The sequence below is a fragment of the Pongo abelii genome, chromosome 8 (genome assembly GCF_028885655.2).
Source record: "Pongo abelii isolate AG06213 chromosome 8, NHGRI_mPonAbe1-v2.0_pri, whole genome shotgun sequence".
In the NCBI taxonomy this organism is placed as follows: Eukaryota; Metazoa; Chordata; class Mammalia; order Primates; family Hominidae; genus Pongo; species Pongo abelii.
Window position 1 is genome coordinate 130,926,237 of NC_071993.2, and position 18,263 is coordinate 130,944,499.

The 18,263-nt window shown below is 44.3% G+C and overlaps 1 protein-coding gene across 4 annotated transcripts in view; it reads right to left on the bottom strand.

The window, feature by feature from the left end:
• CPXM2 (carboxypeptidase X, M14 family member 2) overlaps positions 1-18,263 on the bottom strand; it is a 147,159-nt gene that overhangs the window by 99,783 nt on the left and 29,113 nt on the right. For all 4 annotated transcript variants that reach the window (XM_002821236.5, XM_054523003.2, XM_054523002.2 and 1 more), the window contains exon 3: positions 17,804-17,913. In XM_002821236.5, the coding sequence (XP_002821282.4) occupies positions 17,804-17,913 (110 nt within the window). The remainder of the gene's footprint in view (positions 1-17,803; positions 17,914-18,263) is intronic.

The following is an 18,263-nucleotide window of genomic DNA, read 5'->3' on the forward strand; positions in this document are numbered from 1 at the left end:
ATAAGAAAAGCAAAGGAAGAAATCCAGAAGAATTTTAGGAGGAAAAAACGACCAAATAAAAACTATACTTTCCCAGTTAAGTCTCCAAAACACGTAAGAATCTAGTATACATAATAAACTAATATACACACCATGGAATATCATTTTGAAACTACAAAACATCAGAAATAAAGAAAAGATTATAAAAGTTTCCAAAGAGGAAACAAGCAGTAAAAGGAACACACACAAAGAAAGAAAGAGGAATAAGAATGACATCAGAATTCTCAATAGCAGCATCTGAAGCTAGAAGAATGGAGGGATGGTGCTTTCAAAGTTCAAAAGGGAAAGATTTTTCATCCTAGAATTTTTACACTCAGCCAAACTATCAATCATGATGGCAAAATAAAGACATTTTCAGATTCACAGATTTTTAAAAAATCTACTTTTCATACACCACTTCCATGAAGCTACTGAAGCAGCAGTCCCCAACCTTTCTGGCACCAGGGACTGGTTTTTCCACCATCTGGGGGTGGGGGACGGTTTTGGGATAATTTAAGCATATTATATGTATTGTATACTTTATTTCTATTATTATTAAATTGTAATATATAATGAAATAAAACTACACAACTTACCATAACGTAGAATCAATGGGAGCCTGAGCTCGTTTTCCTGCAACTAGACATTTTCATTTGGAGGTGATGGGAGATGGTGACAGATCATCAGGCATTAGATTCTCATAAGGAGCGCACAACCCAGATCCCCTACATGCACAGTTCACAATAGGGTTTGCACTCCTTTGAGCATCTAATACCACTGCTGATCTTACAGGAGGTGGAGCTCAGGTTGTAATTTGAGCAATGGGGAGTGGCTGTAAATACAGGTGAAGCTTTGCTCTCTGGCCTGCCACTCACTTCTTGCTGTGAAAGCCCTGTTCCTAACTGGCCACAGATTAGTACTGGTCTGTGGATGGGGGACTGGGGACCCTATACTAGAGGATGCACTCCAAAAAAATGAGGCAGAACACTACAGAGAGGACTATATCAGATCCAGAAATCAAGGGTTCCAGCACAGCAGAGAATTATCAGAATGATGGTGAAGAAGACCCAAGACAGTAGCCATGTAGGAGACCCAGAGAGTAGCCCATTCAGAATGCAGCAGGTGAAATGGCTTCTGAAGGGGTGTCCAACAGAAACATAAAACACAAAGCAGGACTAAAAACCAGTGAACAGATGTGGCCGCATAAAAAATGATATTGAAGGTTTTTTGTTTTTTTTTTCCAGATCCAGACCTATTGCAGGGTGTGGGGAGAATATGTTCTTAAAAATACAAGCAGGTCCAGGAAAACAAAAGGTTGTTAAGAAATGATATGAAGTTAATACTTCCTGACTCAAAATTAAAGTATTTCTTGGCTCAGTAAGTAGGAAGCAAAATTTTCAGTCATAATAATGAAAACCTTAGATACAGATTTACCCAAAACTTGAGCTACAATTTTATTGGAAAGATGGAAGAGGGGAAAGGGGTGATAAAAATGGGTGATAGCCTCATCTTCCAGAATAGGGATCTAAAAGATCAAGTCTACATTTATAAATGGATACAGATCAATATGTGCATATTATTTAGAAGTGAAGATTTCAGGCCAGGCGCGGTGGCTCATGCCTGTAATACCAGCACTTTGGGAGGCCAAGGTGGGTGGATCCCTTGAAGTCAGGAGTTCGAGATCAGCCTGGCCAACACGGTGAAACCTCGTCTCTACCAAAAATATAGAACATTTGCCGAGTTTGGTGGTACGTGCCTGTAATCCCAGCCACTCAGGAGGCTGAGGCAGGAGAATTGCTTGAACTTGAGAGGCGGAGGTTGCAGTGAGCCGAGATGGCACCACTGCACTCTAGCCTGGGCAACAGGGCGAGACTCTGTCTCAAAAAAGAAAAAAAAGGAATTGAAGATTTCAATTCCCAAAGACAATTAAAAAGAGTTTCCAGTAGCTGTGCCATCCATAGTGCTTGATGGCAGTCAGGGGCCGGGTGGAATGTGAAGTGTGTTTGTTTGTTATAAAACTGATTAAAACAAGTTTTAAAAAGCAATTTTAAAAAGTAAAAGGAAAGGGACACATAGATATAGAGGGTGACTGATACAATGTCTACTGTTTCTTCTTTCATTTTTCAGGTATCTACAGAGCACTGACGACGTGCTAGGTATTATGCAAAGGGCTTTGATTTCTGAGAGACAGAGACAACAGTGAATATCAAAATCATTCTGCGGCAGTGAGTCACTGATCTGCACTGTACATATTTCATAATCATGGGCTGCCTCTACACAGAAACATCTGGAAGTAAATAAAAAGTCATATCCAAGTGAATGTAACTATTTAGTGATTCCAGGATAATTGACTTACAGCTGCCTCTCTGCAGACGTATCCCAGGGCTATTTGGAGAGAATCAGGATAAAGTGATAGTTATTTTAAAATATTTTTGAGAAAAAAATTTAGAAGAAATAGCTGAAACTATAGATTATCAGCAAGTTAATGCCTTTTCAGGGGGAGGTTATCTAAAAAATGTTAGCTGTGACATTTGATGAGTAAAGTAAGCAATCTGCCATAACATGGCCACCATGTGGTCTGAATGTCTGCCTTCAATAAACCTCTGTAATAAACCACCCATAAAACTTTCCAGGTGCAATCAGCTGATCCTTCTGCAAATTGGCAATGCACCTTGTCCCAATTCCAACCTTAATCATCAGTAAAGTAGGCTGTACAAAAACACTGTATTCATTGTTTTTGAAGCAATTTTTAAAACCAAAACCAATTTCTTAACTATTTCCTTGCATTGGCCAAGGAAACTAGTAAACATCCACAGTTTAAAGTTAAAAATATTTAAAAATAAAATCTATTCAACACACCATAAACCATTTATTAGCTATTTAAAAGAAGAAAAGATGAAGAAATATACTAACTGAAAAAGAAACAGGCAAATGTTTTCACATCAACATTCTAATTCAATTTAACTCCAATCTGGGAAATGCTTTAGCCATTAAAATTGTATATCTATGGAAGAAGTTTAATTCTCAAACAATTATTAATTCACTTATCAGTGACCCCATAAAAATTGTGTATATCCTCCTGTGCACTCCAAGAAGGCAGCACAGCTCAGAATCGCCTTCAGAAACGCATGCAGGTCACGTGCAAGTCCTCATTCTACAGCTCATTATTTAAATACCCCCAGTTAGGTCAGTTGATCTATAAAATGAGGATAGAAATAAAATATGTGATAATACTATTGTCACAGTTACAAGTATTTTGTATAGTGCCTGGCACAGAAAACATGGTCAATACATGGAAGCCACTGGGGGTACAAGTATGATTCCCTTTGTGTTTAGTATGTGCCTGCTGTGACCTGTGATTAAATTTGCTTTATGGTACAATTTCAGTTTTGTTCTATTAATAGGTAAGTTAGGTCCATTTAGCCCATTGACAGATGTTCTTTGTCTGAATGAATCATCTGTGTTTCTTAGATATTCTATTTTTATTGCTTCCTGTGGCTTTATTTTTATCTATTGATCCATTTTTTGTTTTTTGTTTTTTTGCTTTAAGTGCATATTTCCTCTGAAAACGCTAACAAGCTGTACCTTTGTTTTAGTGGTTGATTTAGTAACTAAGTCTTTTACGTAACATACTTAATTCTGTATTTTCTTAGAAAGTACCCATTAACTCCCTACTATAGGCAGTGACGAAATCATTATTTCTACTTCCTGCTGCCTCTCCTCCTTCCCCTTTATCCCCTTTATCACCTAATTTCTTTATTATATTCTTAACATTCACTCTTTTTTTTTTTTTTTTTGAGATGGAGTTTCGCTCTTGTTGCCCAGGCTGGAGTGCAATGGCGCAATCTCGGCTCACTGCAACTTCTGCCTCCTGGATTCAGTAGGTGGGATTACAGGTGCCTGCCACCACATCTGGCTAATTTTTGTATTTTTAGTAGAGACAAGGTTTCACCATGTTGGTCAGGCTGGTCTCGAACTCCTGACCTCAGGTGATCTGCCTGCTTCGATCTCCCAAAGTGCTGGGATTACAGGCGTGAGCCACCGTGCCCGGCCTAACATTCATTTTTAAAAGGCTAAATCAAATATACCTCTCTTCTTTAGTTGAGCAGCTTTTTCATAAAGTTTTCATTAATTTTATAATAGATACAGAAAAGTGTGCAAATCCTAAGTGTGCAGCTCAACCAATTTTTATAAACTGCATGTACCCACATAACCACATCCAGACCAAGATGTAGACCATGAGCACCATGGCAGAAGCTCCCTGTGCCCCTTCCCAGACATTAACTTCCCCCAGACATAACCACCGCTCTGACTTCTATCTCCTCAGGTTGGTTTTCTTATTTTCAAACTTTATATAAATGAAACCTACTGTAACTACTCTTTGTGTCTGGCTTCTTCTGCTCAATATTTATTATATCTGGGAGATTCACCCAGACAATTGCATGCAGTAGTAATTTAGTCCTTTTAACTGTCATATAGTATTTCACTGTAGTACATAAAAAATGACTTATGATATATCTGGATTATTTCCATTTGGGGGTTATAAATAATGCTGCTATGAACATACCTATGCATGTCTTCTTGTGCACATGTGAGCACATTTCCATTTAGGCATGAGAGTGAATTTGTTAGGTCAATGTGCATGAGAATGTTCAACTTTAACAAATACAATAGTCCCCCGTTATCTGTGGTTTCTCTTTCCATGGTTTCAGTTATCTGAAGTCAACCACAGTCTGAAAATATTAAATGGGAAATTCCAGAAATAACCAATTTATAAACTGCATGCCATTCTGGGTAGGGTGATGAAAGCTCACGCCGTTTCTCACCATTCCACCTTGATGTGACTCCTCCCTTTGTTTGGCGATCCACACTGTCTACTTTAGCCGCCCAGTAGTCACTTAGCAGCTATCTTGGTTATCAAAGAGTTGGTATTGCAGTGCTTGTGTTGAAGTAACCTTTTACTTAATAACGGCCCCACAATGCAAGGGTATTGATATTGGTAATTCACATATGCCCAGGAGACAAGTAAAATGCTTCCTTTAAGTGAAAAGATGAAAGGTCTCAACTTAATTTAAAAAAGAAAGAAAATCGTATGCTAAGGCTGCTAAGATCTATGGTAAGAATGAATTTTCTACCTGTGAAATTGTGGTGAAAGAAAAAGAAATCCACGCCTAACATCTAAGAGCATTTGGTACTATCAACAGTTTCAAGCATCCACTGGGGGTGGGGGTCTTGGAACATATCCCCCAGATAAAGACAGACTATTATACTGCCAAACAGGTTTCCAAGTGGCTGTGCTACTTTACATTTCCAGTACTGTATGAACGTTCCCATTGCCCCACATCTTTGCCAACACTTGATATTATCCTTTTTTCAAAGCCATTCTGGTGCCTGTGCATCCTGTCTCATTGTGGCTTTGATTTGTACTTACTTGATGACTAATGGTGGAAAGCTCTTTTTCTCATGGCCATTGGCCATGACATTGCTCCATAACCACATTGTAGCTCCAGTCACACTGGCTTTGCCTCAGTCCTTCCAATATACCATGTTCCCCACCACCACAGGGCTTTTGCACACACTCTTCTCTTTGACCTGGAATGCTCTTCTCTCCCTCTGCCTACCCTTTGTCCAATAAACTCTCAACTTATAATCCTTCTTCATATATTAGCCCAAGTATTCACTCCGTCCTCAGGAAAGTCCTCCAAGCTCCAGCCTGAGGCAGATCTATTGGGCATACAGAACCACAGTATTGAATTGTGTGCCTCCCTCTCCAAAAGAAGCTCATGCCCTAACTCTTGGAATCTCAGAATGTGACCTTATTTAGAAATAGGGCTGGTGACCAGGCACGGTGGCTCACGCCTGTAATCCCAGCACTTTGGGAGGCCAAGGCGGGCAGATCACGAGATCAGGAGATCCAGACCATTCTGGCTAACACAGTGAAACCCCATCTCTACTAAAAATACAAAAAATTAGCTGGGCATGGTGGCACGCACCTGTAATCCCAGCTCCTCAGGAGGCTGAGGCAGGGGAATCACTTGAACCCGGGAGGTTGAGGTTGCAGTGAGCCAAGATCACGCCACTACACTCCAGCCTGGGTGACAGAATGAGACTCCATCTCAACAACAACAAAAAAAAGGGCTGGTACAGATGCACTTAGTTAAGATGCAGTCAGATTAGAGCAGGATGAGCATATACAGCATGACTGTGTCTTTAAACAAGGGGAAATCTGAACACAGAGACACACAGGCAGACGGCAGATGATGTAGAAGCTCACTGGGAGAAGCCTGAGGGACCAGGGAGGCAGAGACTGGGGTGATGCATCTACCAGCCCAGGGATGCCACAGAATGCCTGAGGCCACCAGACGCAGGAAAGGGCAAGGAGGGACCCTTTCCTAGAGACTTCGGAAGGAGCAATGCCCTGCTAACACCTTGATTTCAGATTTCAAGCCCCCAGAATTGTGAGAGAATCAGTGTTTGTTGTTTTCAGTTGCCCTGTCTGGGCTCCCAAATTTGTTGTGGCAGTCCCAGGGAATGAATGCACCTGCTCCACTCCTTCCCAGGACTCATTACAGATTGTAATTATGCATTCCCATGTGGGATTTTTTTCAGTAATTTCATCTCCCCATTAGATTACTAGATTATCAGAGTTGCAGGTTAAAAAGCATGCCTGACTCCCTTCTATTCTCTTGCATCCTTCATCCAAACCTCATCTGCCCTGCATCAGAAAATCCTACTTTCAAAATAACCTAAATCCAACCACTTCCAACCCCCTCGACCACTCCCATCTTGGCTCAAGCCAGTACCATCTCCTGTCTAGGATCTGAAGTCACCCCCCTTAACAGGCCTCTGCTTCGATGCTTGCTCCCCGAAAGTCAACACAGTGACTAGGTTGATCCATTTCACTTGTAAGCCACAGCATGTCATTCCTGTGTCCAGAACTTTCCAGGGCTCCCCTAATTGGCTTACGGCTAAAAGCCAAAGTCCTTCCAGGGGGCCTGCAGGCCTCCTATTACCTCTGGCTCATGTCTTCTCCCCTGATGCTCACTGCAATCTCCTGCTGCCCCTTGGCTATACTGAGCATGCTTCCACCCCTGACCTTTGCTCAAGCCATCCCCTCTGCCCAGAATGCTTTTCTCATACCCCCTTGGCTCCCCATTGATCCCCTTCTTGAAAAGCTGCTGCCACCTCCTCAGAGCCTGCCCCCATGACTACCACTGCCAGCTGTCTGCTGGTTTTGTTTCCCTTCTCTCCATAGTACGTGCCACCTTCTAACATACCATAATAATAAACACTATGATTTGTTACATTTCCTGCTGATACGGTTTGGATCTGTGTCCCTGCCCCAATCTCACGTCAAATTGTAATTCCCAGTGTTGGAGGTGGGGCCTGGTGGGAGGTCATTGGATCATGGGGTGGATCTCCCCGCTAGAACTGTGTTGGATAGTGAGTGAGTTCTCATGAGATCTGGTTGTTTAATGTGTGTGGCACCTCCCCAGTCTTTTGCTCCTGCTGGGGTCATGTAAGCAGTGCCTGCCTCCCCTTCACCTTCCGCCACGACTGTAAGTTTCCTGAGGCCTCCCAGAAGCTGAAGCCACTATGTTTCCTGTACAGCCTGCAGAACCGTGAGCCAATGAAACCTCTTTTCTTAATGAATTACCCAGTCTCAGCTGTTTCTTTATAGCAGTGAGAGAATGGACTAATACATCTGCCTTGATTTGCCTCCCGCACTAGAACTCAAGCTTCAAGATGGCAAGAATCTTTATTTTGGTCATTAAGGCATCCTCAGCACCTAGAACAGGACCCAGCACATCATAGGCCCCCAGTAAATATTTGCTAAGTGCTCAGGGCTCTTCTGTTTTTGCTCAGCATTGTTTCCTCAGTTCTTATGACAGTGCTGAGTACATGAAAGGTTTCCAGAGGTGTATTGTGTTTCTGTGTTGTTATAATAAAATGAATAAATAAAAGAAAGAATCTGGACAGGTGTGGTGGCTCATGCCTGTAATCCCAACACTTTGGGAGGCCAAGGCAGGCGGACCACTTGAGGTCAGGAGTTCGAGACCAGCCCAGCCAACATGGTGAAACCCCGTCTCTACTAAACATACAAAAATTAGCTGGGCGTGGTGGCACGTGCCTGTAATCCCAGCTACTCAGGAGGCTGAGGCGCAAGAATCGCTTGAACCTGGGAGGTGGAGGTTGCAGTGAGCAGAGATCGCGCCATTGCACTCCAGCCTGGGCGACAGAGCAAGGCTCAGTCTCAAAAAAAGAAAGAAAGAATCTGCTGTTATTCTTTCTTTCCCTCCTCCTCTCCTTTTTCCTCCCCTCCCTCTCCCCACCCTGGCTTTTTCTGCTTATATAGCATTCATTGTGTCCTTGAAGCACTAATACAGAATGACCTACACACCTGATTCCCAACCATGCACCTCCAGGAGATGGTCATCTGACCTGTGTGTAGCAGGGCAGGTGCCCTGGGGAACCATCCCCATGAGGCATCACTGGAGAAGCAGCTCTGACTGCTGAATGGACACACAGGCTCCAGGGGTGACTACTGATGCCTCTCAGATCAGACTTTTCTGGGCCCTGCCTGGATGTGGGCGTGGGAGATCCTAGGGGAAACTTAAGCCAGTGGTCGGGGAGATAAGGCAGCACAAGCTGGGAGGCAGGGGTGGCCCAAGAGCTAGTGAACAAATATATATATATAAAATATATATTTTTATATATTTTTATATTTTTATATATAATATATAAAATATATTTTATATATTATATTTATATATAAATATAAATATATTTTATATATTATATTTATATATAAATATAAATATATTTTTATATTATATTTATATATAAATATAAATATATTTTATATATTATATTTATATATAAATATAATATATATTTTATATTTATATTTATATATATTTATATATTATATACATTATATTTATATATTATATATTATATTTATATATAATACATAATTTATATATAATAATATATAATATAATTTATTATATAATTTATATATTATATATAATTTATTATATATAATTTATATATTATATATATTATAGATTATATATTTATGTGTATATATATTATATATAATACATATATTATATATAAAATATATAATATATATTTTATATATTACATATTTATATATATTATATATAATATATATTACATATTATATATAATATATATAAATATATAATATATATAAAATATATTTTATATATATTTGTTTTAGAGATAAGGAAACTGAAGTCAGGGGCTAAGTGACCTGCCCTAACCCCGCAGCTACTAAGTACACACCTGAGACCCTAATCTCAGTTTTCCGGCTGTAGATAAACCCAGGGCTCCTTCCCTGCCAGCTCCAGCACCCATGTGATGGCTCAGCTTGTTCAAGAGACAACCCGGAGCCTGTGTGTCTACTCTGCAGTTGTAACTGCACTGTGCCTTCTCCAGTGATGCCTCGTGGGGATGGTTCCCCAGGGCACCTGCCCCACTGTACACAGATAGGATGACCGTCTTCTGGATGTGCACATCTCCCGGCAATCAGGTGTGTAGGTCATTCTATGTTAGTGCTTCAAGGACACAACATATGAAATTTAATAACATATTAAAGAAAAATGCACATAGCACACAGAACAGAATCTATATCTGAACCAGATAACCCTGTGGTTCCTTAATAATCTGTGGTTCATGGGTCAAGGAGGCTTTGGTGGTTTTGGACCCTTTTTACTTTGGTTACATTGTCCTTCTACCTGCTTGTGTGTCTACACTGTAAGCTTCTTGAGAAATAAGAACAGCACATTACCATCATAATAGATACTCATTTTGGTTTTTCCAAGGGAGTCACAATTTAAAATATTCGGTCCTGTTATTCCCATAAAAATCCAAATACCCAAAATTCCAGTGTTTTGGCATCCAAACACTGTCTCCCAGACTGTTTGCTTGAAGCCAGATGTAGAACGAAATCCCTTTATCAGAACAAACACGACATTCCTTGACTTGGAAACTATGTCTACTGTGATTATTTTTGCCTCTGCAGCACTTAGCACATATATGGCCCCCAAGAAGAACTTGCGAGTCACGGCAAGGTTTTGCATAGCCAGGAAAAACAAAAACAAACAAACAAAACAGAAAATCGGGAAGGCCTGAAGGAAGAGATAGGCTTAGGGTCAAAGACACCGGTGCAGGGCCCAGCCACAGACAGGTGTGGGTCAGGCACAAGTGAGACCTGGGAAAATGGTGCTGCCAAAGGTTCTCCATAGACTTCCTGCCAGGAGAAATGTGAGTGGCCTCCACCTTTGGTCAAAGTGGGGCCCCAAGAGCACTGGGGCCAAAAGGTACAGGGAGACACGTACAGGATGTGCCCTGGAACATAAGCTGTGACACAGGATAAAACTCAGTTGGTTCAATGTTCTAAAACTGCATTCATGTCTTCATGCGGGGGTACATATGAAGCCACAGGCAGCGGCCACCTCCAAGTATCCCACCTCATTTTAGGTAAAAAGCGGATGAGAACACTGGAACTAGATTCTAATATCAGCATCAAGGTGCTCCATATAATTTTTTTAAGGAAATGACTGAGGAGAGGACTCATGATTCCTTCCAGCGGTGCTAGGGAAATGGCTCTGACAGACACTATTATTATGGCCAGACGTTTCCTCCTGGAAGAGCTACAAGAGGTGAGCCTCTCTCTCTAGGGGACCAAACTCTCAGTCATTTCTAACATGGGTGAGACAAGACCTGGTCCACAGACTGCCAAACGACCGTGACCAGGCTATCACAAGGACACCCAGAGTTGTGTAGGCAGTGTGCTATGTTTTTCCTTGTGACCTCAAAACATCAGCTGTTTCTTCCAAGCTCTGATCTGAGCACCAACTTTTTTACAACCCCATTTATAGGGGATGTAAATCGGTCCCCAATTATAGGCAGGAATCGTGTCGACATCCTGAGTCCCAACCACACACTTGGTGTTTCATTTCTTCTGATCACACATCAGACCCTGACTTACTGTAATTAAAATTCTTGAGAATGAGGTTGAAAGCCAGCCCTCTGACATGGCAGTGCTTACTACTGCAATCTGTTTGAGGCTTGCCAGCTAAGAAAATATCCAAAATAATAACAGTGGTGCAATAAGTCACTTCAGCAGGGCTGCTGTCCCCGAACCCCCTTCCTTAGTTTATGACCCAGGGAAACTATCTGAGGGTCCTCAAAGGAGGATTCTTTGGGGTGGGGCAGGTGATTAGCTGCCATTAGATGACCCACCTGAATATAGGGTCACTTCCTAAGACTAACTACAGGCAAAGGATCCGAGCACGTTTTGTTTTGTTTTGGTTTGGTTTTGGCTTTTTGTTTTTTTTTTGAGACAGAGTCTCACCCTCTCTCCCAGACTGGAGTGCAGTGGCATGATCTTGGCTCACTGCAACCTCAGCCTCCCAGGTTCAAGTGATTCTCCTGCCTCAACCTCCCAAGTAGCTGGGATTACAGGCGTGCACCACCACGCCCAACTAATTTTTGTATGTTTAGTAGAGACGGGATTTTGCCACATTGGCCAGGCTGTTCTTGAATTCCCAACCTCAGGTGATCCACCCACCTTGGCCTCCCAAAGTGCTGGGGTTACAGGCATGAGCCACCGCACCTAGCCCTGAGCATGATTTTAGAGGTCATTGTCAATATGTTCTCTTGGAGACTCAGAATGTTAATTTCCAATCTGTCCGTAGTTGCTCCCAGAATGGAAGAAACCAGTGACTGTTTCTAAATGAGATCACAGCCTTACAAGTGAGTTAGTATAAAAGGGTCCTGGGTGCACAGGAAGAATAATCATAGGTCAGGGGCCGAACCTTTGCTCTCCTGCCGAACTGGATGTCTTCCTTGAATTCCTGGGAAGTCTATCTTGTCCCAATGTAGTGATAAAATGTAAATGTTGGTTTTTTTCTCTAACCTTATATTATTAAGTTAACAAAAGTAAAATTCTACTTGGAAAAAAGGAAGTATTGAGTTATAAGGTCTCTTTCAAAGTCTTCTGCTTAAAATGATGGAAAAGGAGACAGGTATTTCTGCAGTAACATGGCAAATGCATTCCAGTAAAACTCCCAGTCTAAAACCCAGCTCACCAGCCAGCCCATTCAAAATCTATACAGGTCTGGAAGCAGAAGACTGAAAAAAAGTAATTCTAAAAACACATTAGCACAATTAAGAAGACACGTTGGGTTGCTCAAAACAGTGTTTAAATACAGCTGTAATTATAGGATTTGATCTGAAAAGGAAATAAGCAGGGAGGCGGATGATGCCAGCGATGGAAGGCGGCGTGGAGATGGAAGGCGGCGTGGAGATGGAAGGCGGCGTGGAGCTGCTGAGTTGAAGGCTAGGGCAAAACAGAGAAGAACCTGAGCAATGCACCAGCACAGGCCCCACCGACGCAGAGGAACAGAAGGCACAGGGCACCACGCACAGGACTCCGCAGCTTCCATGCTCACCCCTGACAGTGCACTCTGTGGTCAGGTGCTGGTGCTGGGAGCCACAGACCACTCACAGACTCACACTCACCTGTGACAGTGCACTCTGTGGCCAGGTGCTGATACTCGGTCCCACAGACCATTCATAGACTCTACACTCACCTGTGACAGTGCACTCTGTGGCCAGGTGCTGATACTCGGTCCCACAGACTATTCATAGACTCTACACTCACACATGATAGGGCACTCTGTGGCCAGGTGCTGATACTCGGTCCCACAGACTATTCATAGACTCTACACTCACACATGATAGGGCACTCTGTGGCCAGGTGCTGATACTCGGTCCCACAGACTATTCATAGACTCTACACTCACACATGATAGGGCACTCTGTGGCCAGGTGCTGATACTCGGTCCCACAGACTATTCATAGACTCTACACTCACACATGATAGGGCACTCTGTGGCCAGGTGCTGATACTCGGTCCCACAGACTATTCATAGACTCTACACTCACACATGATAGGGCACTCTGTGGCCAGGTGCTGATACTCGGTCCCACAGACCATTCATAGACTCTACACTCACCTGTGACAGTGCACTCTGTGGCCAGGTGCTGATACTCGGTCCCACAGACTATTCATAGACTCTACACTCACACATGATAGGGCACTCTGTGGTCAGGTGCTGATACTCGGTCCCACGGACCATTCGTAGACTCCACACTCACCTGTGACAGGGCACTCTGTGGTCAGGTGCTGGTGCTCAGCCCCACAGACCATTCATAGACTAGCAAAAGTCACACATGAACCAATGCTGATTCTGTGTCATAACGACATCATCCCTGTATTTGCCAACCACACAGGGCAAATATGCACTAGAAAAACACATGTGACAGCAGACCAGCCTGCCCGGCCTCCTCCTAGGCTTCTCCTGCTTAAGCTCCCTTAAGCACTGCAGCCACTACACAGAAGCTTTGTTGATTCAGCGCATCCATATGTGCAGACACTGCGCTCACACAGGGTGGGGAATACCCAGAAATGCAAGAGACACATTTTCTGCAAGCGGCTCAGCATTTGGCGAGGGTGCAGATGAATAAATCAATGTGAGATAACTGTCAGAAAAGAGAGATGTACACGGTTTGATCACTATTCCAGCTGTTGGACCTATATCACTTCTATCTGTTGACTTGGGAGGCAGTTTTATGGCATCATTAGGAGCAACAACTCAAGGTTTAAAGCTGCCTGGATTCTTAATCTGCCTCTCCTGGGAAATGTGAGCTGAGTCATTCCATGCTCCCTGTGTCTGTTTTCTACAAGGCAGAGGTAATAATAACAGTACTGTCTTCCATGTTGGAGGAATAAATGAAATCACGTGCATAAGGCACTTAGCACTGTGCCAATAATGCTTGGAGCTGATTCCCACTCTCCCTCTGCTAGAGACTGAAGCATCCTGAAGGCAGAGAATCCCTAGGGCTTTTTGTCATGGCCCTTTCCATGCCCGTCACATAGCAGGCACCTCACAATGGTCTGCTGCAAGAATGAATGCTAATGGGTAAGAATATGCATTTGAGAACTGCCAAAGGCAATTCTCTTTCTTTACTCCTTTTGACCCTCACAATAGCATGAAGGAGGAAGAGCCAGCAGTGGGACCTGCAACTTCCTGATGACGACACTGAGCCTTGGAAAATGAGGGCATCTCACCCAAGGGCACATGGCTGGTCAGCAGAGTGACCAGCAGCAGCATCCCAGCCTGTGAGCCCCATACCTTCCAGCCTGGACCACAGCCACATCTGCGCCTATAGAGTCCTGGGCCGGCACAGCGCTAGGCTAAACCAGCTCACAGCCTGCACTAGGGTATTAAACACAGTTTCTAATTCTGACATCTTGGTGTTTCTCGATCACAAAATCCCATTAGCTCAACACGCCTACAAAATACTCGTATGTGAGACAAGAGGTGGTTATTTTTAAACTGCATTTCAAACCATTCTGTGTGGAGGATGTATTTTTGGAGCACACTGACTTCAATTATGCACCTGTGACAGTGGAATCACACTGCATGTGGCACTGGCTCTGGAAGACACAAACCACAAAAGTGGGCTGACCTCGTCCCCATTTCCCTGTGGCACAGGAGCACAGTCCTGCTGACACCTCAATTTAGCCTAGTGAGCTCCCCGTGGGGGACTGGGGCTGTATGTCAAAGCCCACAGACACACATTGCAAATGACACTGTCCTCTCTGGGGTTGACACCAGGTACCCGAGTGGGGTCAGAGCCAGAGGCTGGGGATGGCGGCCCCAGATTTGGCTATTAAAGCAGCAACTTCCCAGTCTAACAGCAGGTACTGAGACCTTCCTGTGAGAAAGCATCAGGGTAAATAAGATGCCCCTGAAGAAAGAAAAACCCACGAAGACAAATAGCACTGATGTGATTCCCACGCACAGCCTCCTTTTCACCCTGACCACAGGCAGGAGAGTGAGCTCAGCCAATGCATTCACTGAGGGGAGCTTGGCATTCCGCCTGGGGTGGGCCTCTCATGGGTGAAAGACTACCTGAAGCCGGGAAGATGAAGTGAGGACAGCCTCGCCGGCTGCTCCCTGCTGGATGCCCCATCTACGGTGGGGCTCCTGTGCAACCCAGCAAAGGCAGGTCAGTGAATAAACACCATCTGCACCTGAGCCAGGTCTCCGTCCATGTCCTCAGTGTACCTCCCATGTTGCAGGTGCTATTCTGCACACCAGGGGCTGGGCAAGCAGGAGAAACAAGGCCACATCTAACATGGGGCTTACTCACAAGGAAGGGGCAGGTACAACCCAAGGAAATAAGTAAATGAAGGTTCAGAGAGAGACCCAGTCACCCAGGGCCAACCTGGGACTTTCCTCATACGGTAACTAGAAGCCACCAGAGCCTTTCAACAGAGGAAGGAGATGATCCAGGGAATGTTTTAAAATCAGAAGTCACCTAAGGTCACCACTCAAGGAACTCTGGGAGTGATTAGGACTCTCATCTTTCTGATGAGGCAACTGAGCCTCAGAGACATGAGATCATTGTTCCAAAGGCCCCCAGTCTAGAAATATCAAGGCCAAGGTCTGCACACAGCATGCCTGCCTACAATGTCTCATTGGCACACCCTGCGTGGCACTCTGCTGGTGGAATTCCCAACTGGAAGGACACAAACACCATGCTCCCCCCACCTTCCCATTCAACCCCAACACATTTAGGATTAACAGGACCTTTTAATTTTTGGCCGAAAGCACAAATAAATGTGAACACTTTCTCTTTTTCAAAGGATAATTTCAATTATAGAGAAAGCATGCAAAGCATCAGACGACAGCTCCCCTAATTAATGCACAAAACAGGCTGCACACACCCTGCTTGGGTCTGACTGTCATTTCCTCAGAGGCCTGGAGCCCCTTCTAGGGTACTGAAGGCACTGTGCAAACATGAACATAGCTCTGGCTCGAGCTTTGAGGGCTCATGTGTTCATCCTCTCATAAAACAAGAGATTGCTTGCAGTTGACAGTTGTGCACATCCAAATATTTCTTATTAGTTATTATTCTTTTTTTATATGAGCATTTATAAACCAACCTTCAGATCTCATTAAAGTTAGTTCTACAAATGTTCTCCCTGAATTCCTCTGAACTAAAAAGTGGTGGAGGTTAAGCAGTTCGAAAGTCTGTTTGATGCGGTGCAGTCTGAGGGGTGGGGTGGAGAAAGAGCAAAGCTTGGAGTCAGAGCTTGGCTCAGATGCCCCCAATCCCATGAGCTCCCTGGGAAGGAACCTTATCTGTTTGTACACAGTTCCCAGCACAGCAGCTGCCCCTAGCACATTTACACAGACCGCTGGGGGGAGTCAGGGGTCTACTCTGCCACTTGGAAGCCATTAGCTTTGAGTGCATCCTTGATGGCTCTCAGGGCCAGGGGCAAGGAACCTCCTCCCTCCCTAGGCCAGAGATGGTGCATGTGCAAAGGGGCTTGGAAACTACTCCCAATACAGAAGAGCTATAGAAAGAAAACTAGAATATGGTGCCATCAGAGAACCACACAGGACGGTAGAGATCAAGTGCTAAGTTGAGAAAGAACAGATCAGCACGAGGTGGGGCAGGAAAAAAAGGCCCTGGGGATGGGGCGGCAGAATAACTCCTACCCAAAGATGTCCACGCTCTAATCTGCAGAACCTGTGCATATATTAGATTACACAGCAGAGACGAATGAGGGTCACAGATGGAATGAAGGTTGCTTGAGGAAGGAAGATGATCCCAGGCTATCCAGGTGGGCCCAGTGTAATCTCAAGGATCCTCAAAAGGGGAACAAGAAATCAAAACCGAGAACCAGACAGGCGGTCACATGAAGACTCCACCTGCCTTTGCTGGCTCTGAAGAAGGAAAGAGCCACTAGCAAGGAATGGGGCAGCTTCTCAAGACTGAAAAGGGGAAGAAAATTGATTCTCCCTACAGTCTCCAGAAAGGAGCACAGCCCTGCATATCTTGACTTAGCCCAGCGAGACGTCTGTCCTCCAGAACTGTAAGAAAATACATTTGTGGGAAGAGGCTATGTTTATTTGTCACAGCAGCAGTAGGAAACTCATGGATGGATCAGATGGGATTCATGTGAGTGGAGCATGGTTGGCCAGTAGAAGTTTCAGGCAGGGGAACCTGCTGCAGAAAGGGCCTGGAGTCAAGAATTGCATGGTGTGTAGAGTGTGCAGAGAGGAGCTCACTTTCCTGGAGCAAGACCTTGGACTGATGGGACTGACAGAGAGGGAGGCCTGACAGTCTTGAGGCCCAAGGTCAGAAAGGCCCTTGAGCCTCCAGGAGGGAGACCAGCCAGGATGTGCATGGTCCCAGGAGCCACGCAGGGCTTGACCCGGGGGAACACAATGGAGGGAGCCACAGGAAAGCCTGGAAGATGTGTGTGTGGCAGAGACAAGAAGCACTGGCAGGGAGGCAAGGGAAGACAAATGCCACTGCCTTGTGTGCCACGGCTCTGCCCCGCCATGCCCCAGGCATTCCACCTTCTCCTCCTGTCCTTTCTGGACCAACAGCATATGGAAGAGAAGTGTTCAAAAGGTGGAAGAGGAACAACCTGGGTCCAGGTACTGGTGGTCTCACTTTTACTCACGACAGTCTTTGGAGAAGACATTGCCTCCCTGAGTCTCAGAGCTCTCTCTGTAAAATTAGGATCATTCAACAGTATCCTTTCTTACTGTGAGAATCCAGGCTAATGCATTTTAAATCCTGCGCATTGCCTGATCCAAGCTCAAGGAACAAGAGCAATAAACAAGGCAGTCAAAATCCTTCCAACCACAGGGCCAGGTACCTGGATGTTGAGTCTCCCTCGATGCGCGCCCAGGCCATAGCGCTTCACCGTGGAGGCATGGAGCTGGAAGTCTGTGATTTTTAAGGTTTCCAAACCAAGAGGTGGGCAACCTGGAAAGGACAATGCTTGTTAAAAACAACGACAGATGCTGAAAGGGATGAGTTTCTTATTTTCTAAATCTGGCCGCGTGCTTTTCCATTTTCCCCTGAACTCCCACCCACAGGCACACCTGGTCTTTCCAGACACGGTTGATTGAACTGTCAACATTAAGCCAATGTTCTTTCTTGTTGGCATTTGCTTTAGGGGTGTTTTTGCTCTGATATTCCTTCTCTTTTGCTGTCCATGCTACTGTCTGAGGCTGTTCCCAATTAAGGATCCTTCGCCAACATGACTCAGTCAGGAAGCATCATTGGAGCTCTGCAAATTAATCAGAACTTGCTGATTTTGCTTCAGCAACTCT